The sequence below is a fragment of the Heterodontus francisci genome, chromosome 3, assembly GCF_036365525.1.
Source record: "Heterodontus francisci isolate sHetFra1 chromosome 3, sHetFra1.hap1, whole genome shotgun sequence".
NCBI classification, from domain to species: domain Eukaryota; kingdom Metazoa; phylum Chordata; class Chondrichthyes; order Heterodontiformes; family Heterodontidae; genus Heterodontus; species Heterodontus francisci.
Genome location: NC_090373.1, coordinates 82,560,634 through 82,588,628, shown reverse-complemented (window position 1 = coordinate 82,588,628; position 27,995 = coordinate 82,560,634). Strand labels below are relative to the sequence as shown.

General features: G+C 44.1%; 1 protein-coding gene across 14 annotated transcripts in view; it reads left to right on the top strand.

Annotated features, from left to right (window-relative positions):
• LOC137357516 (dystrobrevin beta) overlaps positions 1-27,995 on the top strand; it is a 580,754-nt gene that overhangs the window by 538,401 nt on the left and 14,358 nt on the right. For 13 of the 14 annotated variants that reach the window (XM_068023985.1, XM_068023970.1, XM_068023952.1 and 10 more), the window contains one exon: positions 17,912-17,971. In XM_068023985.1, coding sequence (XP_067880086.1) covers positions 17,912-17,971 — 60 coding nt within the window. The remainder of the gene's footprint in view (positions 1-17,911; positions 17,972-27,995) is intronic. The other variant, XM_068023871.1, reaches the window with a different exon arrangement.

Sequence of the window (27,995 nt, the reverse complement as noted above, 5' to 3'; positions counted from 1 at the left end):
AAAGTCAAGTTGCTCTAAATGCAATTTGCGCTTAAAATTCCACAATCTTATACACTGTTTATCCTGACATCTGAGAAACTGCACCAAAAAAGAGTGCAATTGAACAGAAACTCCAAGACCAATGCATTTATCTCGCCCTTCTCCCAGAAGGAGCTAAATATTTTCTGTTATCAAGCTGTAAGTCTTTTGAATTTTAGTAGTTCATTTCCTCTAATTAAGTTATAGTTTAACAGTGTTTATGCTGAAAATCATCATTGCCTTTCCATCCATCCATAGCCACTAATTGTTGAAAAGGTAGCAGGCTTGATGAGTGACTTCCTTTCAACAGAATCTGGCTTACCTCAAACAGATTGGAGTCATGCCAATGTATGGTGAGGTAGCTCACTAATTTGTTTTTGTTTGCTTTTATTCTGTGTTTTTATTTGCTACATTTCCTTTAAGTCTTTGCCTTTATTCTTCATTTTAATTATCCTCTTCCTGTATTTATTCAGTACTATTTTCTATCTTTATTTGCTTCCGAGATCTGTTTTTTCATCTACCTTTCCTGTGTCCTTTATTTCTATTACTTAGCTCTCTCTTCAATTTTGCTTATTCCTTGTGTCATGCAGACCCCCCCCCCCCCCCCCCCACTGCCAAGAATGAGGCACATAATTTTGCCACATGGTCATTAAACTTAAAATTGTTGCTGGGAACAAAAGAGGGCCTATCACAAGAAATTGCCAGGCCCTTTGCCGGAAAGACCTTTTTTGCATACTAGCAGACAGTGTTGGAATAAAGGAACCAGTCCCTGCCCCCAATACACAGAAGACGTGGTCAGACCAGTTTAGTTACATGACTGACTGGCTGTTGGAGTTTTTTGAATTTGAACTCGGAAAGCTGTTTGCTCCTGGACTGGAAAGGACCTCTCTCCTGTCTGCTCATCTCTTTCTCACCAGCTTTGGAATCCATTGACCACAGAGGAGCCCCAAGAGAGAAAAGTCTCCTACAGTGAACAAGGTTTAAGAAGAATACTGGGCCCCAACGAAAAGCAAGAATTACTTACAAAAGGACTGCAGTGAGCTCGAAGCACAGTGACAAAAAACTCTTCTGATATTGCCTCAAACCTCTCTTTTTTCTTCTCTTTTCTGTCTCTATTTGCATGAGCGTATTGCGTATGCATGCTAGCGTGGGGCGTGGCATGAATTCATAGGTGTTAACCGAATTACAGTTTAAGTTTAAATTTAGTAACATTTCACTTTTCTTCTTTAAACCTAAGAAAGCCTGTTTATGCTAATTTCTTTGCCTTATAATTGGAAAGTGGTGAACAAGGATTCACCAAGGGGGAGCTCAAAACATGGTGTGTTTAAAATTAAAACTCTATTACAGTAAGACCAGGTGAAGGCTGAGAAAGACCTCTAGCCACCTTTCTCACCTGGTCATAACACTTGTCGATAGTTCTTGGTTTAATTTGCCCTCACCATGATTTCCCAGTTGTGTCTTGTACTCCTTTTCGCTCTGACCTGACAATCTGATGTCTTCCTGCTCCACCTCTAAGTTATAGTAGTTCAGGAGGGCTGCAGGTTACTTGATAGTAATGATATAGTGGCTGTTGCAGCTCCTAGCATGACTGGTGTTGGGTTTTACAGAGATTAAAAGGAAATTTTATGGACAGATTAAAGAATTATCTACCTGTCACTAAACCCAGTACTTGGTTTCGTCAGGTGGAATGTTGGGCTGTGAAATCCGCGGCCTTTCAACACGGAAATGCCGCCGCTAAGGCCTCACGATATTACGTGCGGGGGCTCATTTAAATGGAGGGGGCAGTGTGACCGCCCCTGATGACATAGAGGAGGCGGCCGCCACGTCCCCGGCAATGGCGTCCAGCGCCATCTCGCAGTCGTAGGGCCATTTTTAAAGGGCTACGAGCCCTTTATGAGAGATTTGCACCTTTAAGATAACCTTTTACATTTTTAAATTAAAAAGCAAAAGCAAGAGGCCCTTACCCAACCCCCCTCCCCACAGTGGTTGCCTTATATGCCAAGCTGACAGACATTAATTTTATTCCCACCCCCCCCCCCCCACCTCATCACTTTTGCCCTTCACCCCCTTTCCACCATCCCCACAGTCAATAAAAAATGTATTCCTCACTCCCCTGCCCCCACCTGCCCTGATACTTTTAGTCCTCGCCCTCGCCCTCCCCCCACCAGTTTCTTGCCTCGGACCTCCGTATGGAGTTCTGAAGGTGCGCGAGTTGCGATCAGCAGCGGTAGAATTGGCGTGGGACAGCCAGCAGTGGCATGTAAGTTCATTTACATGTTAATGTTTCTAATTTCCATATTTTAATTCAGGCAATGGTGGGGTGGCTGCACCAAGGTCTTGCTTCCTCTGGAAAAATGCAGCGGGGCCTTCTCGACGTCGGGGTCAGGGGGGGACTCTCCTGGCAGAATTTTACAGGCCCTCCCTGCCATGACCCCTGACATCGAGGGGCTCGTAAAATTCAGCCCATTGAGTTGCAAGCAAAAAATTTGTGTTTAGTTGACTCTCTTGCACCTTACAGGACACATGTTATGCAGATTCCACTGTATCTGAGTGAGTTACTGACCCAAACAGACTGGGAAGATTCCAGTTTAGATCTCCCAATCTATCCTGAGCTCATTGATCTCAGCCTGAGTGGTGCTGGCGCTCTATACTTGTTCTCAATGCCTCGGATCATGGAGAGAGCTATTCCCTGTCCTGATGGCAACCTAGTCATTCCAACTTGCATCACTCATACATGAATGCTGAGTGAGGACAGGATCAGATCCTGATGTGATGCCCCTGGCGTGAAAAAGCTTGCCAATATTTAAGGCTCAAGCTTGAATAATGGGTGCCTCAGTACCAATAATAATGTACTTGGTACCCATGTGATTGTGCCTCAGCAAGGTGAAGAAGTTGGGAGAAAATAGTTGGTAACAGGAAAACAGTAAATAAATAAACACATGTTCCACAGTCACCAAATCAGCCAGTTCATCTCTCTCATCATGTTTTTGTGGGCATATCCAATCTGCATTGTGATCAATCTAATTCAGCCAAATGATTTCCACATGTGTAGAATGTAAGGAGAATTAAAAATAATTTTACATTTTAGGACAGTTCTGTTTGTTCACACTCATGATGCGGTTTACACTCAGGATATGCCTCTCTCGCCCAAGGATGGGAGAAACTCTGTTCTCCAGCCACCGAATCTATCCCTCTACTTGGTCACAGTGTAAGGCTGAAGCAGATTGTTTGCAACCTTGGTGGCCTATTTGATCCTGAGATGAGATTCCGATTCATATCAGCTCCATCACCGAGAGTGTCTACTTCCAGCTCTCTAACATCGCTTGTCTGCATCCCTGTCGTAGTTCATCTGCTGCTGAAACCCTCATCCATACCTTTGTTACCTCTAGACTTGACTATTCCAAGCTGCTGCTGGCTTCCGTAAACTTGAGCTCATCCAAAACTCTGCTGCCGGTGTCCTAACTCACATCAAGTCCCATTCACCCATCATCCCTGTGCTCGCTGACCTGCCTTGGCTCCCAGTCCAGCAGCACCTTCATTTTAAAATTCTCATCCTTGTTCTCAAATCTCTCCATGGCCTTGCCCCTTCCTATCTCTGTAATCTACAATTCCTCCAGTCCTACAATTCACTGAGTTCTCTGTGCTCCTCCAATTCTGGTCTTTTGCACATCCCAGATTGGGAGACCATTGGCAGCCATGCTTTCAGCTGTCCAGGCGCTAAGATCTAGAATATCTGACCTAAATCTCTCTACCTCTCCTTAAAGCTTACCTCTTTGACCAAGCTTTTAGTCATCTCATTATGTAGCTCGATACCAAATTTTATTTGATAATGCCCATGTGAAGCACCATAAGACATTTTACTGCATTAAAAGGTTAATATAAATGCAAGTATTTGCTGCTGCTGGAAGAGGGACACTGCATTTCTAAGTCGAAGGGTGTATACCTCAAGAATGAACTACTTTCCTTCTGAACCAACAGGAGCACTGTAACTTCACTAAACTCTCTTCCATTTAGCCATTTTATTGTACAGTAAGACAGGAGGAAATAGTCCGATACCACTTGAACATTGGTGCTTTCAAGTGAAATAAGTTTGCTTGAGCCATCTAAATTATTTTAAAATTGCATAACAATAGAGGATTATTATAGCTTAGGCTATCTACTTGCACTTTTGTTTGGTGGTCATGACAAAGAATTAGTTTCCATCAGCAGGCAGAGTCTCCTGTGAACCTAAACTTGCACCCTTTGAAGTGAATGGCATAGCTTGCTATTAAATTAGTAATTATCCCTTAATTATGCTCTTGTGCACTGGAAATTATGTGGGGTGTTCACCAAATGTCCTGTTTCCTTTAAAAGGTGGCAAATGTCGCACCATCAGACCCAATGTAAACAGACTAAAAATAATAGACCAATTTGTTTTGCAGGTAAAATAATATGTTGAAGCTGCAAGGCAGCAAGATACTGATACTGCAGTTCGTAAAAGCAATAAAGATAGAATCAGTTCACAAGGGGCTAAAATAAACACAGAGAATGCTGGAAATGCTCAGCAGGTCAGACAACATCTGTGAAGAAAATAGGCAAGTTGACATTTCAGGTTTAGACCCTTTGCCAAAATTTTAATGAATTTACAATTCCTTTTTCAGAATGTATCTCTCACACAGCTTGATAATTGACAGGGCTTTTGGATCAAACACTCTTTCATAATGTTTGAATCTTCAGTTAAATTTGAAGACATGAAAGCTTTCTCTTGACTAAAAGAGTTAAAAGCCTCTGAAGCTAGATCTGTTGATGATCCTTGATTAATGAAATAATGGTAGGGGATATTGCATATCCTATTAATGAGCGGATGCTCACATCTAATTCATATTTCACTTATCTTTTAATGTTTTCAGCCTATATTAGCACCAAGAATAAAACTGCTGTATATTAACTGATTTACAGAACAACACATTGTCTGCATTTAGCAGACGACCAGGTTCCAGGCTCCATTTTGAAATTTGGTAAGGAAAGGCATTTTCCATTTTTTCCTCTGGCTATTATAAAATAGTACAAAATGAAATCCAGGAATGTCTCTATTCATCACAGGATTAAAACTCTGTTTTAATCTTAAGGACAGAGATTTTTTTCTAATATCCCTGCATCACTGGCAGTTTTAGATATGTTTAAATATACATGCACACTCCCTAGCTTTCCATGATTAAAGAGCACTGCAAGGTAAGCATTCAAAATCCACACCATACGCTTGCAATATTCTAGAAATAGTCCCAGTATCAGCACTTCTAAATAAAATTGAGAAACCCGGATGAAGGGTTAGGGCCCTTACAGCAGGACACAGCCAAGGAAAAAAAAATCAAACCTACAATCTTCTAATCCATAGTCAGACACACTATGATGTGCCATTGGCTTTGTGACAAGTGAAACTGTGCCATTGCATGTGTGAAATCTGGCAGTAATGACTGTGTTGAAAATAGGGCAATAATTATGTTAGAATACATGTTTTGCATTACCAAAGAAAATTATTACATAGTTGCTATTCTTGGTAAATAGTAAATCGCACACACATACATAGCATGAAAAAACAATCATGCAGTAATGTGACTGTTGTCAGTCAGGATTAAAATGTTGTATGACATAATTGTGCACTGGGCTATGTTTCATTGTAGATTAATGTTTTCCTTATTTCTGAAGTGCAGCCGAGCAAAATTAGAAAAGGGAATCTAGCAGCTTTAATCAGAAGCAGACTTTGGTTTGGTGACTTGAGTTACCAGTCATTTTTCATCTAATATTACTTGGCTTTTCCTACCTGGCCAGTGCCCAAGAAATGAATTTGTTTACATGTGTAGAAACTGAGAGATTTAGTCAATGAATTCCATGAAGGACACTGAAATTGTGCAAGTCGTATTAATCAGTGCCAGCATATTTTCCATTCTGCTGTAGACTTAAAGTAACTCTTAAAATGGCTGTGTCAGAAACTGAAACATTTTTGATAGGGTGTATCATAGATTTGGCTTTCATATTCTTCTTGTAAGAAATAATGATTAGAAATCTGCTGAAGCTTATTTAAATGCAACTGTTGCAGGATCAGTCATTTTTCTGAACCAGGGACAGGATTTTCTCTGTGGACTTCAGGACCCTGACGTTAGTGTCAAATGGGGGTCCAAAGTCTGCACTGTGTGGGGAACAGCGACCCAGCTGTGATTTTCCCCAAATTGGCCAATTAGTGACCAGAGGGTTGGCTCACCATCCAATTAAGGATGGTGGGCAGGCTCTTGAAGCTGGAGGGCCTAAGAGGCGCTTCAGCACTGAGGAAGCAGATACTTGCCTTTCCAAGTAAGAGTGAGGGTGCTTCAAGATGCAGGAGCCCCTTCTCCAACCTTTTTAACTTTAAAATAAAAAATGCCCTTTGCAACCAGGCCAACATTGTGTAGGAGAGCCCCTCAGCAGGACCTTGAAGCTTGCCTTGAGCGCTGCCCCCCCCCCCACCCCCCCAGTCTGCCTTCCGGTCTGTCTCTGACAATAGGCCTTAATAGGCTTTTAAGGTCCCTTAATTAGCTACCCACTGCACCCCCACCCTGCCTGCAGGAAAATGGCTTCAGGGCGGAATGGTGCTGGGAAACTGGCGCGCGGTTGGCGGTGTGAATTTTCGTGCCCGCCCCCATCGGGCTAAAAATTTGCCCAGGTTTACAAAGGAATTACCAATACTATAAAATCTGCAGTGTATCAATGTTATTGTGCACTTTTTGTTTTACTGTTAACTTAATTTGGTGAACAGTTTAAGTTTAAGTCATGGTCTATTGAAGTGTTCTGCCATCTTCCAATGACAAGGAAGATCAGGTGTGTCCACATGATAAAATCAGTAAGTCAAAATCAGGAAAAATGGGTTCTCAGTTTCACCCCTGGGTACTGAACAGCTGTACATGTGGGCAAGTGAAAGTCTCTGTGGGAGTTAAGGGGCAAGAGCTCAAATATTTGAGTGGTTCAAGATGCAGAACCCACAAAAAAACATGAGTGGAAAAAACCTGTAAAACAATAACCTTGACTGTACTAAGAAAACTTCTATTCTGAGGTCACAGTCTCATGAGTAGTGCCAGAGACAAATACTGTCAACACTGCAGCAACAGAAGAAAGATTTGTCTACAGTGTTACCCATATACACCACCCTTGCTTCCTACACGGACGTATACAAAATTTCCCATCTACACATAATGTACATTTTTTCAGGTTTCTTGAAGGGAAAAGAAATAACATGTTAATATATAATGTCTTCCATAATCTCAGGACATCCTAAAGTGCTTCACAAGTACTTTTGAAGCGTAGCTAATTTTCTACAGCACGGTCCTGTAAACAGCAATGAAATAAGTGACCAGTTTGTTTTAGTGATACTGGTTGAGTGATAAATGTAGGTCAGGACACTTTCCCTGCTCATGTTCAAATTGTGCCATGGCGCATTACATCCGCCTGAGAGGGCAGACAAGAAAGGTGGTACCTCTACAGCATTTCCTCAGTACTGCACTGAACAGTAAGCCTGCATTATGTAATCAAGCCACTGGTTCAGATTCAGAAGTGAGAATGCTTGAACTGAACTAAGGCTGGCAGTAGCTCCACTGAAGCTTTTGTCTAACCAGCAGGGATGATCATGTACGTTTCTAGATCATGGTGATCCATTTGTGCTTCCTTTGCTAATGTACTTCAGATTCAGAATTGCTTGTCCCTTTAAAAAGAAACATGAAACATAATATGAATGGTGGTTCCATTTTCCATTTTTATCATAACATTTGTCTGCCATCTGTAACTGAGTAATAGTAAACTGAGCTGTTTACTGTTTGTTTTGAAATTTGTATTTTCTTTATTTTCTGCCAATTTCCTCCTTGCTGAAGGTAGTTTTGAAGGTTAGGTAATATTCCCTGACTGCTTATCATCCTCTCGTACCTTAACCCAATGTTCAATGGCTATCCTTTATATGTGAACTAGAATAATAAATATCAGCAGCCAATTTGATTATGAGGGGCCAAAACGCCATCTGGAGTGCTCCAATATTGGATGTTTGCCAAAGAAGATTGATTTGGTTCCAACTTCCCATCACCAGGCATATTAGCTTTAATCACCTTTACTCTAAAGAAGCCCCAGTTGCCTCTCCTTCCCTTCTCTCAGGAGGATTGTCACTGGTTGTTCCTTGGAAAGCATGGGTTTAAGCCCTGGCTAGATTATCACAGCAGATCCCACTGACTTCTGATGATCAGCATGGTGAACAAACCAACTCACCATAACATTTGTGAGTGAATTACTACCGACTTCTGACTATAGGATAGACACATACCATATCCGTAAAGCACTGAGTCCACCAGTGGGCGATGATGAGCATCAGCAGTACTTTCTTGCCTATCTGCAACCCAACCCATGAGCGCATGATCTCAAACCAAGCCTTATAATCAGGCATTCCAGCAGCTATCGTGGCAAGTTTTTGTCTTATTTGTCCATGGGATGTGGGAATCGCAGGCAATGCCAGCATTTGTTCCCAACCCTAATTGCCCTTGAGAAGGTGGTGATGAAACAATTTCTTGAACCACTGCAGTCAGTGTGGTGTAGGTACACCCACAGTGCTGTTAAGAGGGAGTTCCAGGATTTTGACCAAATGGGCTGAATTTTACCAGCCCCTCGACGCCATGGGACGTGGCGGGGAGGCCCATAAGATGCCCGTGGGAGTGGCCCACCACGACCCATAACGCCAAGAAGGCCCCGCTGGATATTAGCGGTGGCGGCGAGGCCTCGGTGCAGCGCCCCCCCCCCCCCCACCACCACTTGGTGGCAGGGTCTTCATTGAAATATTTAAATGAGCATTAATAAAATTCAAATTAACTTATCTGCCGACGGTGGCCATCCCACACCAATTTTACAGCCAACCAGCCGCGTCTCATGCGCCTTCAGAACTCAGTTGGGGTTCCGAGGCGAGACACTGGTGGGGAGGGGGGAGGAGTAAAATTATCAGGGTGGGGGAGCAGGGAAAACACTCTTTATTGGCTGTGGAGATGGTGGGAAAGGATTGAAGGGCAAATGTGAGAAGGCTGGGGGGGGATGCTCGGGTGGGGAGTAAAGTAAGTTTTCTGAACATAGGGCAATGAAAAGACCATTGGGGGGTTGGGAAAGGGCCTCCATCTTCTAAATATTTATTAAAAGCAAATGAAATCCAATATCCCTATAAAAATGTAAATTTTTGCTAAGGGCTTGAAGCCCTTTAAAAGCCGGATGCCATTGCCGGGGACACGGTGGCCGCCCCCTTTATGTCATCGGGGGTGGCCGCTCTGCCGCCTCCATTTAAATCAGCCGAGGAGCACGGCATGCTAATAAAATTCAGCCCAATGACTATGAAGGAACGGCAATATATTTCCAAGTCAAGATGGTGTTTGGCTTGGAGGGTCCTTCCAAGTGGTGGTGTTCTCATGCACCTGCTGCCCTTGTCCATCTGGGAAAGAGATCACAGGCTTGGGATCTATTGAAAAGGAGCTTGAGTGAGTTGCTGCAGTGCATCTTGTAGATGGTACATTCTGCAGCCACTGTGCGCCATTGGTGAAGGGAGAGAATGCTTAAGGTGGTGGCTGGGGTGCCAATCAAATAGACTGCTTTGTCTTGGATGGTGTTGAGCTTCTTGAGTGTTGCTGGAGCTGCAGTCATCCAGGCAAGTGGAGAGTATTTCATCTCACTCAGAACCTGTGACTTGTAGATGGTGGACAGGCTTTGGGGAATCAGGTAGTGAGTCATGCTGCAGAATAACCAGTCTCTGACCTGCTCTTGGAGGCACAGTATTTATGTCATAGAGTCATAGAGTTATACAGCACAGAAACAGGCCCTTTAGCCCATTGTGTCTGTGCTGGCCATCAAGCACCTAACTATTCTAGTCCCATTTTCCAGCACTTGGCCCGTAGCCTTGTATGCTGTGGCGTTTCAAGTGCTCATCTAAATACTTCTTAAATGTTGTGAGGGTTTCTGCCTCTACCACCACTTCAGGCAGTGTATTCCAGATTCCAACCACCCTCTGGGTGAAAAAATTTTTCCTCAAATCCCCTCTAAACCTCTTGTCCCTTACCTTAAATCTATGCTCCCTGGTTATTGACCCCTCTGCTAGGGAAAAAGTTTCTTCCTATCTAACCTATCAATGCCCCTCATAATTTTGTATACCTCAATCATGTCCCCCCTCATCCTTTCCTGTTCTAAGGAAAACAACCCTTGACTATCCAGTCTCTCTTCATAGTTGAAATGCTCCAGCCCAGGCAACATTCTGGTGAATCTCTTTTGCACCCTCTCAGTGCAGTCACATCCTTCCTATAGTGTGGTGACCAGAACTGTACACAGTACTCCAGCTGTGGCCTAACTAGCGTTTTAAACAGCTCCATCATAACCTCCCTGCTCTTATATTCTATGCCTATGCTAATAAAGGCAAGTATCCCATATGCCTTCTTAACTACCTTATCTACCTGTGCCTTTAGTAATCTATGGACAAGTACACCAAGGTCCCTCTGGCCTTCTGTACTTCCTAGGTTCATACCGTCCATTGTATATTCCCTTGCCTTGTTAGTGCTCCCAAAATGGATCACCTCACACTTCTCAGGATTAAATTCCATTTGTCACTGCTCCGCCCATCTTACCAGCCCAACTATATCGTCCTGTAATCTAAGGCTTTCCTCCTCATTATTTACGACGCTACCAATTTTCGTGTCATCTGCGAACTTACTGATGATACCTCCTGTATTCACGTCTAAATCATTAATGTACACTACAAACAGCAAGGGTCCTAGCATAGATCCCTGTGGTACACCACTGGTCACCGGTTTCCACTCGCAAAAACAACCCTCGACCATTACCCTCTGTTTCCTGCCACCAAGCCAATTTTGGATCCAATTTGCCAAATTGCCCTGGATCCCATGGGGATCTCCCATGTGGGACCTTATCAAAAGCCTTACTGAAGTCCATGTAGACTACATTTTACCTCATCTACACATCTAGTCACCTCCTTGAAAAATTCAATCAAGTTCGTTAGACACAGTCTCCCCCCCTGACAAAGCCGTGCTGACTATCCCTGATAGCCCAAGTGGAGATTAATCCTGTTCCTCAGAATTTTTTCCAATAGTTTCCCAACCACTGATGTTAAAGGCACCAGCCTGTAATTACCTGGTCTATCCCTGCTACCCTTCTTGAATAATGGTACCACATTCACTGTCCTCCAGTCCTGTGGCACCTCTCCCGTGGCCAGAGAGGATCTGAAATTTTGTGTCAGAGCCCCTGCTATCACCTCCCGTGCCTCACACAACATCTCATCTGGGCCTGGGGATTTATGCACTTTTAAGCCTGCTAAAACCCTAATATGTTCAAGTATATCGCAATTCCCCTCCCTGATCTCGACACTTACATCGGCGCTCTCCACAGTGAAAACAGATGAAAAGTAATCACTTAAAACCTCACCTATGTCCTCCGGCTCCACACACAGATTGCCACTTTGGTCCCTAATGGGCCCGGCTCTTTCCCTGGTTATCCGTTTACCCTTAATATACTTATGAAACGCCTTAGGATTTTCCTTTATATTGACCACCAATGTTTTTTCATGTCCCCTCTTCGCTCTCCTAATTACTTTTTTAAGTACCCCCTTACACTTTCTATACTCCTGTAGGGCCTCCGCTGTTTTCAGTGCTCCGAATCTGCCATAAGCCTCCTTTTTTTTCCTGATCCAATACTCTATATCCCTTGACTTCCAGGGTTCCCTGGACTTGATGGTCCTACCCTTCACCTTAATGGGTACATGTTGGCTCTGAACCCTCACTATTTCCTCTTTGAATGACTCCCACTGGCCTGATGTAAACTTTCCTAAAAGTAGCTGCTCCCAGTCCACTTTGGCCAGATTCTGTTTTATCATATTGAAATCGGCCTTCCCCCAATTTAGTACCTTTATTTCTGGCCCGCTTTGGCCTTTTCCATAACTACCTGAAATCTTAGAGTTATGGTCACTATCCCTGAAATGCTCCCCCACTGATACTTCTACCACATGTCCAGCTTCATTCCCTAGGATTAGATCCAGTACTGCCCCTTCTCTTGTAGGACTTTCTATGTACTGGCTCAAAAAACTCTCCTCTATGCATTTTAAGAATTCCTCCCCCTTTAAGCCTTTTGCACAAAGACTATTCCAGTTGATATTAGGTAAGTTGAAATCCCCGACTATTATTACCCTATTATTTTTACACCTCTCTGAGATTTGCCGACATATCTGTTCCTCTATCTCTCCCTGCCTGTTTGGAGGCCTGTCGTAAACGCCCAGCCAAGTGATTGCCTCCCTTTTGTTCTTAAGTTCTACCCATATGGCCTCATTTGAGGAACCTTCTAAGATATCATCCCTCCTTACTGCAGTAATTGACTCCTTGATCAACAGTGCAATGCCACATCCTCTTTTATCCCCTCTCCTATCACACCTGAAGATTCTATTCCCTGGAATATTGAGTTGCCAGTCCTGCCCCTCCCTCAGCCATGTCTCTGTGATAGCAATAATATCATAATCCCATGTGCTAATCAATGCCCTCAATTCATCTGCCTTATTAGTAAGACTCCTTGCATTAAAGTATATGCAATCCAGCCTTGCCTTTTTCACTTGTGCCTTAACAGGTCTACATTTGCTCTGCCTTCCAGACTGACTCAGTTTCTCTTCTATATTTGGCTGTGCCTCACCCCCTACAGTACCTGCACCCTGTATCCCATCCCCCTTCCAAATTAGTTTAAAGCACCCCCCCCCCCCCCCTGCCAACAGCACTAGCAAACCTCCCAGCAAGGATGTTCTTCCCATTCCAGTTCAGGTGCAACCCGTCTAACTTGTACAGGTCCCACCTTTGCCAGAAACAGACCCAGTGATCCAGGAACCTAAAGCCCTCCCTCCTGCACCATCTCCTCAGCCACGCATTCATCCGCTCTATCCTCCTATTCCTGTACTCGCTAACACATGGCACAGGGAGTAATCCAGGGATTACAACTTTTGAGGTCCTGCTTTTTAATCTGCTACCTAGCTCCCTAAATTCTTGTTGCAGGACCTCATCCCTCTTTCTACCTAGGTCGTTGGTACCAATGTATATCACGACCTCTGACTGCTCACCTTTCCCCTTCAGAATGTGCTGCAGCTGCTCTGTGATATCCTTGACCCTAGCACCAGGGAGGCAACATACCATCCTGGAGTCTCGTTTGCAGCCACAGAAACGCCTATCTGCACCCCTTACAATAGAATCCCCTATCACTATATCTCTTCCTCCCCTTTTCCTCCCCCGCTGTGCAGCAGAGCCCTCCGTGGTGCCACGAACTTGGCTATTGCTGCTTTCCCCTGGGAGGTCATTTCCCCCCCCCCCCCCCCCCCCCAACAGTATCCAAAGCGGTATATCTGTTTGAGAGGGGGATGGGCACAGGGGACTCCTGCACTACCTGCTTTCGCCTACTACTCCACCTGGTGGTCACCCATCCCTTTTCTGCCTGTGCAGCCTTTACCTGCGGTGTGACCACCACGCTAAACGTGCTATCCACAATGTTCTCAGCATCGTGGATGCTCCACAGTGAATCCACCCGCAGCTCCAGCTCCGTAATGCGGGTAGCCAGTAGCTACAGCTGGATGCGTTTCCTGCGCACATGGTTGTCCCACATAGCGCAGGAGGAGCATATCACGGGACTGAGCTCTCCTATCATGACTAGTTTAGATTAATTAGTTACACCCTTAATTCAAAAATACTAATTACACTAGGGGCCTTGTTCTACCCACTGCAATCTAAAGTTCTTAATAAGTTACACTGAATTAAAAAACTTTAGTAGTACTCACCTTATCACTAGAGGTTTTTTTCAACAAAAAAAACTTTCCCTTTTTTTAAAGCTATTTAAATGCACTAACAGCTGCTACTCACCCAATGGGGAGGCGGTGGTTGCTCTGGGGACATGGGTTCGAATCCCACCACAGCAGAAGGTGGAATTTGAATTCAATTAATAAATCTGGAATTTAAAGCTAGTCTAATGATGGCCATGAAACCATTGTCAATTGTAGTAAAAACCCATCTGGTTCACTAATGTCCTTTAAGGAAGGAAATCTGCTGTCCTTACCTGGTCTGGCCCACATGTGACTCCAGATCCACAGCAATGTGGTTGACTCTTACATGCCCTCGAAATGGCCTAGCAAGCCACTCAGTTCAAGGGCAATTAGGGATGGGCAATAAATGCTGGCCTGGCCTGCGACGCCCACATCCCATGAATGAATAAAAAAAATAAATCACCTTGCAGATTTCCCGTGATGTCACTAAGTTTTTTTTTTCGAGTCTCAGCACGCGCCTAGAGGGAGAGCAGGTCCGCCAGCCGCCACCGCTCCTGTCTTCAGGTCAGTGAGGGCCTCAAGCCCCGCGCTCTCTTTTCCAGCTGGTCCAGTTAAGTGTCTGGTCAATGGCGACCCTCAGGATGTTGATGGGGGATTCAGCTATGGTAATGCCGTTGAATGTCAAGGGAGGTTATTAGACCCTCTCTTGTTGGTGATAGTCATTGCCTGACACTTGTGTGGTGCAAATGTTATTTGCCACTCACCAGCTGAAGCTCAAATGTTGTCCAGGTCTTGTTGCATGTGACCACAGACTGCTTCATTATCTGAGGAGTTAGGAGTTGCATATGGAACTGAACACAGTGCAATCATCAGCAAACATCCCCATTTCTGACCTTATGTTGGAGGGTATGTCACTGATGAAGCAGTTGTAGATGGTTGAGCTTAGGGCACGATCTTGAGGAGCAAAGCATCAATATCCTGGGGCTGAGATGATTGACCTACAACAACCACAACCATCTTTCTTTGTACTAGGCATGACTTCAGCCAGTGGAGAGTTTCCCCCTGATTCCCATTGACTTCAATTTTACAAGGGCTCCTTGATACCACACTTGGTCAAATGTTGCCTTGATGTCAAGGGCACCTCTCTCACCTCTCCTCTGGAATTCAGCTCCTTTGTCCATGGTTGAACCAAGGTTGTAATGAATTTTGGAGCCATTTGGTCCTGACAGATTCCAAACTGAGTATCGGTGAGCAGGTTATTTAGAGATACAGCACTGAAACAGGCCCTTCGGCCCACCGTTATTGCTGAGTAAGTGCTGCTTGATAATACTGTCAATGACACCTTCCATCACTTTGCTGATGATTAAGAGTGGATTGATGGGTGAAAGTTGGCCAGATTGAATCTCTCCTGCAATTTGTTGACAGAACATAACCAGGCGATTTTCCACATTGTCTGGTATATGCTAGTGTTGTAGCTGTGATGAAATGATTAGGAAAAATGCATGGTTGTTCTGGAGCACAAGTCTTAATTAATAAAATAGGATGTTGTCAGGATCCAAAGCCTTTGCTTTATATAGTGCACTCAGCCATTTCTTGAGTGAATCGAATTGGCTGAAGACTGGCCTCTGTGATGGCTCCATACCTCATAATAGCCTTGGTCCAAACATGGACAAAGGAGCTGAATTCAAGAGGTCAGGTGAGAGTGACTGCCCTTGACATCAGGGGGAGCTTGAGATGGATCATCCAGTCTGCACTTCTGACTGAAGATGGTTGTAAACAGTTCAGCTTTGTCTTTTGCACTCACATGCTGTGCAGTGCCATCACTGAGGATGGGGATGATCATGCAGCCTCCTCCTCCTCCTGTTAGCAGTTTAATTGTCCACCATCATTCACAATTTGATGTGGCAGGACTACAGATTTTTGATCTGATCCATTGGTTGTGGGATTGCTTAGCTCTATCTATCACATGCTTCTTTTTTTAGGATACATGTAGTCCTGCATTGTAGATTCACCACGCTGGCGCCTCATTTTTAGGTATGCCTGGTGCTGCTCCTGGTATGCTCTGCTACACTCCTCATTCAACTAGGGTTGGCCTCCTGGCTTGATGGTAGTGGCAGAGTGAAGGATATACTGGGCCATGAGATTATAGATTGTGGTTGAATACAATTCTGCTGCCAATGATGGCCCACAGCATCTCATGGATTCCCAGTTTTGCGCTGGCAGATCTGTTCTGAATCAATCCCATTTCACGTGGTGGCAATGCCACACAACACGACTGCCAGTGTCCTCAGTGTGAAGGCAGGGCTCTTTCTCCACAAAGACTGTGCAGTGGTCATTCCTACCAATGGATAGATGCATCTGCAACAGATTGATGAGAATAAGGCCAAGTAGGTTTTTTTTTCATGTTGGTTCTCTCACCACCTGCCACAAGCCCTATCTGGTAGATAGGTCATTCAGGACTTGCCCAGCTCTGTCACCTGAGCCACTGTCCAGGATGGACATTGAAGTCCCCCACGCAGAGTACATTCTATGCCCTTGCCACCCTCCGTGCTTATTCCCACTGATGTTCAACATGGATAAGTACTAATTCGTCAGCTGAGGGAGAGCGTAGCTAGTAGTCAGCAAGAGGTTTCCTTGCCCATATTTGATTTGATCCCATGAGACTTCTTGGGGTCGGTACTCAATGTTGAAGACTCCCAGGGTCACTCCCTCCCAAATGCATACCACTATGCCACCAGCTCTGGTGGGTCTGTCCTGCTAGTGAGACAGGGCATACACAGGCATGGTGATGGAGGAGTCTGGGACATTGTCTGATAGGTATGATTCAATGCATGTGGGACGTACCAATTTTGGCACAATTCCCCAAATGTTAGTAAGGGTTGACTGGGTGTGTCTTTGTCATGTCTAATGCCTAGGCCAAAGTCTGGTTTTATTCTTATTGTTTCCTGTAGTGCTTTGATAGAATTGAATGGCTTGCTAAGCCATTTGAAAGGGTAGTTAAGAGTCAGCCACATTTCTGAGAGTCTGGAGTCACATGTAGGCCAGACGGGGTAAGGCAGATTTCCTTTCCTAAAGGGCTTAAAGTGAACCAGATGGGTTTTTACAACAATCAACAATGGTTTCATGGCCACCACTAGACTAATTTTTAATTCCAGATTTCTTTTTATTTAATTAACTGAATTTAAATTCCCCAGCTGCCATCGTAGGATTTGAGCTTGTGTTTCTGGATTATTCAGATTACTAGTCCAGTAACATAACCACTATGCTACCATTCCCTTTTTCATGAAAAAGATAGCACAGCCATATCTGTACCTCATGTGGTAGTTGCATTGTTCCTGATATCGATGTTGCGTATTTTGCCAATTATCCAAGTTTTAATCGCTTCAGTTCTCCCTCACACCTCCCACATCCCTCCAAAAAATATGTCCAGATAAACTCGTGCTGGAATTTATGTCGATCAAACTTTACATGCTTATGAGACAATTAAGTTTCAGCACAATAAAGAAACTGCAATACATTAGATTTGTCAATGTAAATTATTATAAGTGGGATAAACCTCCACCTTTGGAATGAGCACTTGCTGTTTACCCTTTCTGGTACATTATCCAAATCAGATGCGTTCATACAGTGCAAGCTCAATTTTGCTATTGAAACCTTATTAACTGGATTGTTTATCAAGTTCTAATACATACTGTAAACCCTTCAGAATTAAATGACATAGTGGGAGATATTCTCCTTGGTACAATAGGTGTAGCGAAATTGTAAATGTGTTCTTTTTAAAACACTGTTACAACTTAGCGACACTACCACAAAGGAGGAAGATTTCTCCACCGGTCCCTTTCCAGTTGCTGAATCAACAATGAAAAATGCTTAACTCTAGCAATCACTTTGCAAATTTAATGGTTTGTATTCAACAAATTAAACGTATCTCAGCACAAAATCTACTTGAAGAAACATGAGAACTGTTGTCCTGGTTTGATTAGCTGGCTACTTGTTCAATGTGACTAAGCAGGGCTGTTTTCACTGTATTGGCAACTGCCATCTATCACAAAGTACTGTCACTTACCTGTCCTGTTTTTTCAGCAGATGAAGGGTGTGAGGATGAGGAAGAGGCAGAGAAACTGCAGAATGGAAAAGAAAGGAGTAAGTACATAAAAAACAGAATTGGGCTGTGCTTGAGGCTTTTCCATGAATAATGGTTTTAAAATGCTTTATTAACTTGATGTTTTGTGGAAATTTTGACATTCACTATCTACACTAATGAGCAGGCTCCTACAGGGAATGATAACTAATGCCTCAGAATATCTGGACTGGTTGGTTGAAATTGACCACAGAAATTATCAGCACAGAAAGAGGCCATCCAGCCTAAAGCGTGGCTACCCGACCCAAACTCGACCAGACCTGATGACATGTGTTGGGTTCAGGTCGGGTCGGGTCTCTCTTCCGGGTCCAAAATTCAGGCTCAGGTTGGGTCAGGCTGGGCTGGGCGTGGACAGTGCTGCCTTGCTCCGGGAAGTAATCTTCAAATGAACATTCAGGATGTCAAGGTGGGAAACGTGCAGTGCTCTGAAATCTGCACTATTTTTCCTGTTTGAAAACCTATCTCGGTAGCCCCCAAGTGGCTGCTGTGCTCTTATTACTGACACCCTCACATGAAAATCGAGGTGCTGGCCTCATAAGTTTCTTTCACCAGATATTTCATTTAGCCCATTTTAGTGCATGTGTGTGTGTTTTCTTTTTAAATTGAGCAGTTCTCTGTCCTTTCAAAGCCAGTGAGAGAGCACCAAATCGAGGAGACGAAAGAAACAGCTACAAGTTCCGACATAAAGCACCCGAATGAAATTAACCCAACCCTATACACTCTGAAATCTATCAAGTCCGGGAGAAACTGACAAGCCCAGAGAAGATACCAGTAACTGCACTAAGAACAGAAACATCAACTGAGCTCTTGCTTTAATCTATACTTGGTGACCAGTGATCCAATGCAGGTGCCAGTTTAGTTTAGTTTAGAGATACAGCACTGAAACAGGCCCTTCGGCCCACCGAGTCTGTGCCGACCATCAACCACCCATATATACTAATCCTACAGTTTTCCCATATTCCTACCACATCCCCACCTGTCTCTATATTTCCCTACCACCTACCTATACTAGGGGCAATTTATAATGGCCAATTTACCTACCAACCTGCAAGTCTTTTGGCTTGTGGGAGGAAACCGGAGCCCCCGGAGAAAACCCACGCAGACACAGGGAGAACTTGCAAACTCCACACAGGCAGTATCCAGAATTGAACCCGGGTCGCTGGAGCTGTGAGGCTGCGGTGCTAACCACTGCGCCACTGTGTCGTTGATGTGGCCGTGTTCAGTTAACATCATAAAGTTTAAAAAAAACAACAAACACTGATTTCAAACAGGTGAAGGCACCGTGACCCTGAGCACTTGCAGGGAAAAAAGGTATCCACTTCAGGAAATCATGCAATGTAACAAACAAGCTTCTGAACTGTATCAAGTTCTGATGTCATTAACAAAAAAACTCTCCGGGGAGAACTCCGATTGGGAAATTTAATCTCTCTATTTCCAGATAATTTTAAATCCTTGTGGGTCAAGTATAGATTAAAGCAAGAGCTCAGTTGATGTTTCTGTACTTACTGCAGTTACTGGTATCTTCCACGGGCTTGTCCATTTCTCCTGGACTTGATAGATTTCAGAGTGTAAGGGGTTGGCTTAATTTCACTCGGGTGCTTTATGTCGGAACTTGTAGCTGTTTCTTTCCCCTCCTTTCCCCCCCCCCGCCCCCACTCTTCTCACCTCTGATTAAAGCCTGGCTACCCGACCAATGTGTTGGGCTCGGGTCGGACATTTAAAAAAATTAAAAGACTCGGGCTCGGTTCGGGTTAGCTGTTGTCGGGTCAGGTTTTAATTTTATTAAATTAATCCAGCCAATATTGTCTGTGCCAAATCTTTGCCGGAGCATGAGTGCAAAAGCCAAATGTTGAAGTCTTTGCAATCATCTTCAACCAGAAGTGCCGAGCGTATGATCTAACTCAGCCTCCTCCTGAAGTCCCCACCATCACAGAAGCCAGTCTTCAGCCAATTGATTCACTCCACATGCACAGGATACAGCAAAGGATATGGGCCGCAGCAGCATCCTGGCTGTAGTACTGAAGACTTGTGCTGCAGAACTAGCTGAGCCCCTAGCTAAGCTGTTCCAGTACAGCGACAACGCTGACATCTACCCAACAAAGTGGAAAATTGCCTATGTGTGTCCTGTCCACAAAAAGCAAGACAAATCCAATCCGGCCAATTATTCTACCCTCAATCATCAGCAAAGTGATGGAAGGAGTCGTCGGCAGTGCTAACAAGCAGCACGTACTCAGCAATAATCTGCTCACCAATGTTCAGTTAGGGTTCCACAAGGCGCACTTGGCTCCAGATCACATAAGAGCTGAATTCCAGAGGTGAGGTGAGAGTGACTGCCCTTGACATCAAGGCCGCATTTGACTGACAATGGAATCAAGGAACCCCAGTAAAATTAAGGTTATTGGGAATTGGGGATAAAATGTTCCACTGGCTGGAGTCATATCTAGAACAAAGGAAGATGGTTGTGATTATTGGAAGCCAATCACCTCAGACCCAGGGCATCATTGTGTTTCTCAGGGCAGTGCCCTACACCTAACTATCTTCAGCTGCTTCCCTCCATTGTAAGGTCAGAAGTGGAGATATTCAGTATTCAGTTCCATTCGCAACTCTTCAAAAACTGAAGCAGTCCCTGCCCACATGCAACAAGACCTGGACAACTTTCAAGCTTTGGCTGATAAGTAGCAAGTAACATTTGCACCACAAAAGTACCAGGCAATATCTGTTGTCAAGAAGAGACTCTAAACACCTCCCTTTGCCATTCAATAGCATTACCATTGCCAAATCCCCCATGTCAACATTACCATTGGCCAGAAACAGAACTGGAACAGCCATATAAATACTGTACTAAAACAGCAGATTAGATGCTCGGTATTTAGCGGCGATTCCCCAAAGCCTGTTCACCATCTACAAGGCACAAATCAGGAGTGTGATGGAATACTCTCCACTTGCCTGGATGAGTGCAGTTCCAACAACACTCAAGAAGATCGACACAATCTAGGAAAAAGCAGCCCACTTGATTGGCACCCCATCCGCCACCTTAAGCACTCAATCTCTCCACAACCATGGATTCAGAGTGTATCATCTACAAGATGCTTTGCAGCAACTCACCCAAGACTTCTTCAACACCACCTCCCAAATGGAGACCTCCACCACCTAGAAGAAAAAGGGCAGCAGGTGCATCAGAACACCACCACTTGAATATTACCCTCCAAGTTGCACACTATCCTGGCTTGGAAATATATTGTAGTTCCTTCATTATCGCTGTGCCAAAATCTTGAAATTCCCTCCCTTATAGAACTATGGGAGCTCTTTTCTTTTATGGGATGTGAGTGTTGCTGATCCCTAATTTCCCTTGAAAAGGTGGTGGTGAGATGCCTTCTTGAATTGCTGCAGTCCTTGTGAGGTAGGTACACCCACAGGGCTGTTAGGAAGGGAGTTCCAGGATTTTGACCCAATGACAGAGAACGAACGGCGATATAGTTCCAAGTCATGATGGTGTGTGGCTTGGAGGAGAACTTGGTGTTCCCATGCAACTGCTGCCCTTGTCCTTCTAGGTGGTAGAGATCATGGGTTTGGAAGATGCTGTCTAAGGAGCCTTGGTGCGTTGCTGCAGTGCATCTTGTAGATGGTACACACTGCTGCCACTGTGCTTTGTTGGTGGCACCCCATCCACAAGCAATCAAGTGGGCTGCCTTGTCCTGGATGGTGTCGAGCTTTTTGAGTATTGTTGGCGCTGCACTCAGCCAGGTAAGTGGAGAGTATCCCATCACTTGTGCCTTGTAGATGGTGAACAGGCTTTGGAGAGTCAGGAGGTGAGTTACTTGCCGCAGAATTCCAAGCCTCTGACCTGCTTTTCTAGCCACAGTATTTATATGGATGGTCCAGCTAAGTTTACGATCAATGGTAACCCCCAGGATGTTGATGCTTCTTTACCACATGGACTGCAACTGTTCAAGACGATGGTTCACCTCCACTTCTCACGGGCAATTAGGGATGGGCAATAAATGCTGTCATTGCCAGCGATGCTTACATCAGATGAATGAATGAAAAAATTCCAAAATAATCCAATTACTTTGCTCTGTTCCCATAGCCCTGTGTTTCTCTACTTCAGATGATCATCTAATTTTGTTTTAAAGGTGCAATGGTCTCTACCTCAATTGATCTCTGTGGCAAAATATTCCTTGCTCTAGTTCTCTGCATAAAGAATTTTCATCTAAATGTTCTCCACACTCTTCGAGACAATTTTAAATGAATGACCCTTTTTCATTGACTTCCCAATCAGAGTAAATACTCTTTCCCTAAACATCCTATCAAAATTCAGAATTAAAACAAAATTACATCTCCCCTTAATCTTACCTGTGCCAATGTAAATAGTCCCCACATCTCTCCTAACAAAAGTTTCTTATCTTTGGTATCATCCTACGGGTGCTATGCTATACATGCTCTGTGGATTTAATGGAGTGCAGACTGCACATAAGAAACAAACTGTGGCCTAAACATTGTCTCCTAGAAATTTGTGACCTTTTTGCACTTATACTCGAAGCCCCTATTTATACGTCACAAAATGCTACTATATTTTTTGTGGCCTGATTTATCTGCATTCACATTTTCTAGGAATTTATAGACTAGAAATTTGAGTACACCACAACCATTTTTAAGACCTAAAACGGGCACCAACGGGTCCACTATGGCTGCTTCACGTCCACCTGTTCCACACCAGAAGTGTGCTGCTTGCCATATTGGTTTGAGCAGATGTCTGGGGTATGAGCTGGAATGATTCAGGAAGCTTCTTTATAATATTTCACCTATGCTGGCTGTAGGACTCGTTTGTGAAATTAGTCTGCCCCAGTGCCTGAGTCATTATATTCTCAAGCAGCACTTACCTTGCCTGGACTGTTTCCAAGGAGTTCTGCAGTGCATCATGCCCATGTTTCCATGTTTATGTGCTGCATGCTGTAGAACTTTTTTCTACTGAGGGACCAGCCTTTACTTTTACCTGGGCACCAATAAATGGAGGAGGAGGAAGAGCAGGAGCAGCATCGACTACGTTTGCCTTCAACTGCCAAACCTCTCAGAGAGCTACTCATCCAAAAGCAGTTCACCTGAATCATCCCTCCCATTCCCAATACAACAGCCTTGCTATCTTTATTACCATTGTTTTTACTACACTACCTGCTTGCCTTCCTTCAGTTCAGCCTCACGTGTCTTGCCCTTAACTGACCGCACGATTAACACCAACACCAAATCCAGAAAGCAGAAATTTTATTCAAACTCACTTTATAATTGAATAACTGTCAACTGGAATAATCAAGAATCACCCTGTGCAACCCCACATGCCTTTCTTGTGTGCTCGACCACCTATCCTTGTGCTTCCAGGAGGTATTCCACATGGTATATCCCCAGTGGCTATCTTTGGGAGGTGGAAGGCTGCTAAGCTACCATTGAGGGTACTTCAGAAGATTGTGGTGGGTGAACTCAAGCAGCTCTGGCTGTCTGAAGTGTCCAGCGATATCTCTACATTGGCTGGGCAGTCTAGTCCAGCTGGTAGTGTGGCACTAGCAAGAACACTGACGGAGTGAATGCGTGGGGAAACAGGCATGCTGTCATCCTGAGAGAGGACAGCAGGTGCCTCCCCCATGGACCCGAGGCTACCCTCCTGGGACAAAGACTCACAATTCCTACTGCTGTGTGAGAACAGAGTGTAAGAATGATGTGATTCTCTGCAAGCCCCTATCACTATTGGCTCCTGCAGCTAAGTTGACAGCTGTCTGAGTTTCTGTTTGTAGTAGAGTCAGCTGCCAATAAAGGTTCCATCATGGTGGCCCGCTTGTTGTTGAGGCTAGGGGCATTCCTGGAATTCTGTAGACTGCAGACAGGCTGCCCATAGTGGAGTGATTAAAATTGGGAATGCTGAAAAGGCCAGATTTGATCAATATCCAGGCACTTTGTAGGGCTGAAGGGTATTACGGATTTACAGATATAGAGAGAGGCCATGGAGGGATTTGAAAACAAGGGTGAGAATCTTAAAACTGAGGTGTTGCTTGACCAGGAGCCACTGTAGATCAGCGAGCACAAGTAAGATGGGTGAGTGGGACTGAGGGCAAGTTAGGACATGGCAGCAGAGTTTTGAATAACCTCAAGTTTGTGGAGGGTATAACATGGGAGGTGAGCAAGGAGCACATTGGAACAATCAAGTCTAGAGGTAACCAAGACGTGGCTGATGGTTTCCGCAACAGATAAGCTGAGGCAAGGACAGGAGAAACATAGAAAATAGGAGCAGGAGTAGGCCATTCGGCCCTTTGGGCCTGCTTAGCCATTCAAAAAAGATCATGGCTGATCGTCTAATTCAGTACCCTGTTCCCGCTTTCTCCCCATATCCCTTGATCCTTTTGGCATTAAGAAATATATCTATCTCCTTCTTGAATATATTTAATGACTTGGCCTCCACTGCCTTCTGCGGTAGAGAATTCCACAGGTTCACCACCTTCTGAGTGAAGAAATTTCACCTCATCTTGGTTCTAAATGGCATACCCCAATTCCTGAGACTGTGACCCCTGGTTCTGGACTCCCCAGCCATCGGGAACATCCTCCCTGCGTCTAGCCTGTCTTGTCCTGTTAGAATTTTATAGGTTTCTATGAAATCCCCTCTCACTCTTCTAAACCTTAGTGAATATAGGCCTAGTCGACCCAATCTCTCCTCATACGTCAATCCTGCCATCCCAGGAATCAGCCTAGTAAATCTTCTTTGGACTCCCTCCAAGGCAAGAACATCCTTCCTCAGGTAAGGAGACCAAAACTGCACGCAATACTGCAGATGTGGTCTCACCAAGGCCCTGTATAACTGCAGTAAGATATCCTTGCTCCTGTACTCAAATCCTCTTGCAATGAAGGCCAACATACCATTCGCCTTCCTAATTGCTTGCTTTCATCGACTGGTGTACAAGGACACCCAGGTCTCATTGCACCTCCCCCTTTCCCAATCTATCAACATTCAGATAATAATCTGTCTTTCTGTTTTTACAACCAAAATGGATAACCTCACATTTATCCACGTTATACTGCATCTGCCATGCAACTTGTCCAAATCACATTGGAGCCTCTTTGCATCCACCTCACAGCTCACTGTCACCGCCCCCCCCCCCCCCCCCACCCAAGCTTTATGTTGTCTGCAAACTTGTAAATGTTGCATTTAGTTCCCTCACCCAAGGTGAATAGCTGGAACCCAAGCACTGATCCCTGCAGTACCCCACTAATCGCTGCCTGCCACCTGGAAAAAGACCCGTTTATTCCTAATCTCTGTTTCCTGTCTGTTGACCAATTCTCAATCCATACCAGTATATTATCCCCAATCCCATGTACTTTAATTTTGCACACTAACCTCTTATGTGGGACCTTGTCAAAAGCCTTCTGAAAATCCAAATACACCACATACATTGGTTCTCCCTTATCTATTTTACAAGTTACATCCTCAAAAAACTCCAGTAGATTTGTTAAGCAGGACTTCCCTTTTGTAAACCCATGCTGACTTTGCCCAATCCCGTTTATGCTTTCTAGGTGTACTGCTATCACATCCTTTATAATAGACTCTAGCATTTTACCCACAACTGATATAAGGCTAACTAGTTTGTAGTTCCCTGTTTTTTTTCTCCCTCCTTTTTTCAATAGTGGGGTTACATTTGCCACCCTCCAATCTGTAGGAACTGCTCCAGAGTCTCTAGAATTTTTGAAGATGATCACCAATGCATCCACTATTTCCGGGGCCACTTCCTTTAGTACTCTGGGATGTAGATTATCAAGCCCTGGGGATTTGTCAGCCTTTAACCCCATTAATTTCCCTAGCACTATTTGTTTACTAATACTGATATCCTTCAGTTCCTCCCTCTCATTAGACCTTTGTTTCCCTAACATTTCTGGGAGGTTATTTGTGTCCTCCTCTGTGAAGACAGAACTAAAATATGTGTTTAATTGTTCTGCCATTTCTTTGTTCCCCATTATAATTTCCCCTGTTTCTGACTGTAAGGGACCTACATTTGTCTTCACTAATCTTTTTCTCATCACACATTTATCGAAGCTTTTACAGTCAATTTTTATGGTTCCCGCAAGTTTACTCTCAAACTCAGACAGAATAGGAACATGGAGAAGGTTAATTTGGTGACAACAGCAGAACCACGCCGTAATAGACAAAGCAACCAGTTGCAACGTATTCAGCAGGTATCATCAGTTATTTTATGACAGTAAAGTTTCACTGAATTGACCTGCAATATAATCTCTCACCCTCCAAAATGTCAGCCCATCTTTTTGCTCCATTTGTTTCTGCAACTTTGAGAACTTCACAATAGAATTTCAATTCTCCTGAATTTCTCAAAGATTTTTCTCCATTGTTTTTAGAATCTTCTCTTGTTCCCTGAGATCTCTGATTAGGCACTGCAGTTTTGCAGTGAAAATCTGGTGACTGAGTTACAGGCAAATCTGTTCAATCAGATTTCCCAGAAGCAAGTTAATGGGAATCTACCTCTGTTCCTGAGTGACAGGTGCTCTGCCTGATCCACTTCCCCAAGTGCTTCTCAACAGGCCAGAAACTGGCCAATCGGCACCGCTGGAAGGCTGGGCTTATGGAGATTATTTCATTTGAAAAAGGATTGCACTCAGAACGTGCTTGTTCAGATTACATTTTTTTTAAATTGGTGATGATCCTTGTCCTTCTGACAAGGTGACCCCTCAAAACCATTTTGTGGACCCCGAGTTGAGAATTCCTGCTCTAAGGTACACGTGATGCCATTTACTTAGTGGGTGCTTTCTATCTTCAGATCTTATGATGTTGCATCCTCAGGAAGGCCATCCTCCTCTTCCTGCACTGGCACAGGGGCATTGACATTTTAAGCACTTGAAATGAAAGAAAGGGACAAGGGTTAGCTTTTAGTTTGAAGGGTGAGCAGAAAGAGATGAGTGACTGCTCAAAGCAGCTGCAGTTTGTCAAACAGTGTGTGTAAGGTGAGACAGAAGTAAGAAAGGAAAAAGAGAATACAGTATTAAGAGATCCTGTGCAATATCCCTTTCATCATTGCCACTTGCTGGTGGTGCAGGATTTAGATTTGCAAATCACAGATACCCAAGGAAGAGGGTCGAGCTCATAACATGATTATAAAATAGTTTATTCAGCAATAGTTTAAATATAATGTATATCTAGAAGCAGCAGTTTAAGTACAATGATGCATAAGCTAGATAGACAGAAAACACATACGACGCATAACAGATTGAATGGATTACTGATCCCAGATCATACAGTGGGAGAGTGCGGTATTGCCAGTCTCCCCAACAGATGAGGCAAGCGGGGTGTTGGTGGTCTGTTCAGTCCTCAGGGTGTTCAGTTTTCTTGAGCTAACCAAAGTGTGAGGTTGGAGCCAGCATAGAACCACCTCGAGAAGCTCTTTTTCGTCCGATGATGACTAAAGTTTTCCCTCCCGAGCACCTGTTTATGTACTTTATTTCGAGTGGCTGGTGAGTGTTCCATGTCAATCACTTGTTCGATTCCAATTGCCCAATCATCAAGGGACAGGTACTCAAAGTAAATACCTCCCCTGCCTATCACTGTGGCCTCCCAAAGTCACTTTTCGCTTTATTTCGTGCTTGGTATAGTTTGTAAACTTCTGCCAGACACTTGTCTAGAGAGAGGACAAGGCTCCATCTTATCAGCTTTAGGAATATCTTGTTTCAGAGCCTGTGCTAGAGTCATTCCCTTGGCAGAGATAACAAGCCTACGCTGTCCTATCTGCCTGCTACAGAGTCTTTCTTAATAAGAGATAGAGGTATTATCGGATGCAATTAATTTCTTACTGTTTTATAAGGTTATTGGACAACCATTTCTCTCAGATCTCCCCCAACCCCCATTGGGAAGGAAATATCCTTATTGTCTTCTCACAATTGCCCCCTGACTAGCATAGTTACTTCTAAGCTGCCACCAAGAATAAAAGTAAAAGCTTTTCCAGTAAAATAGATTGGCGCTCCCCAGATCATCTCACTCAATTCTAA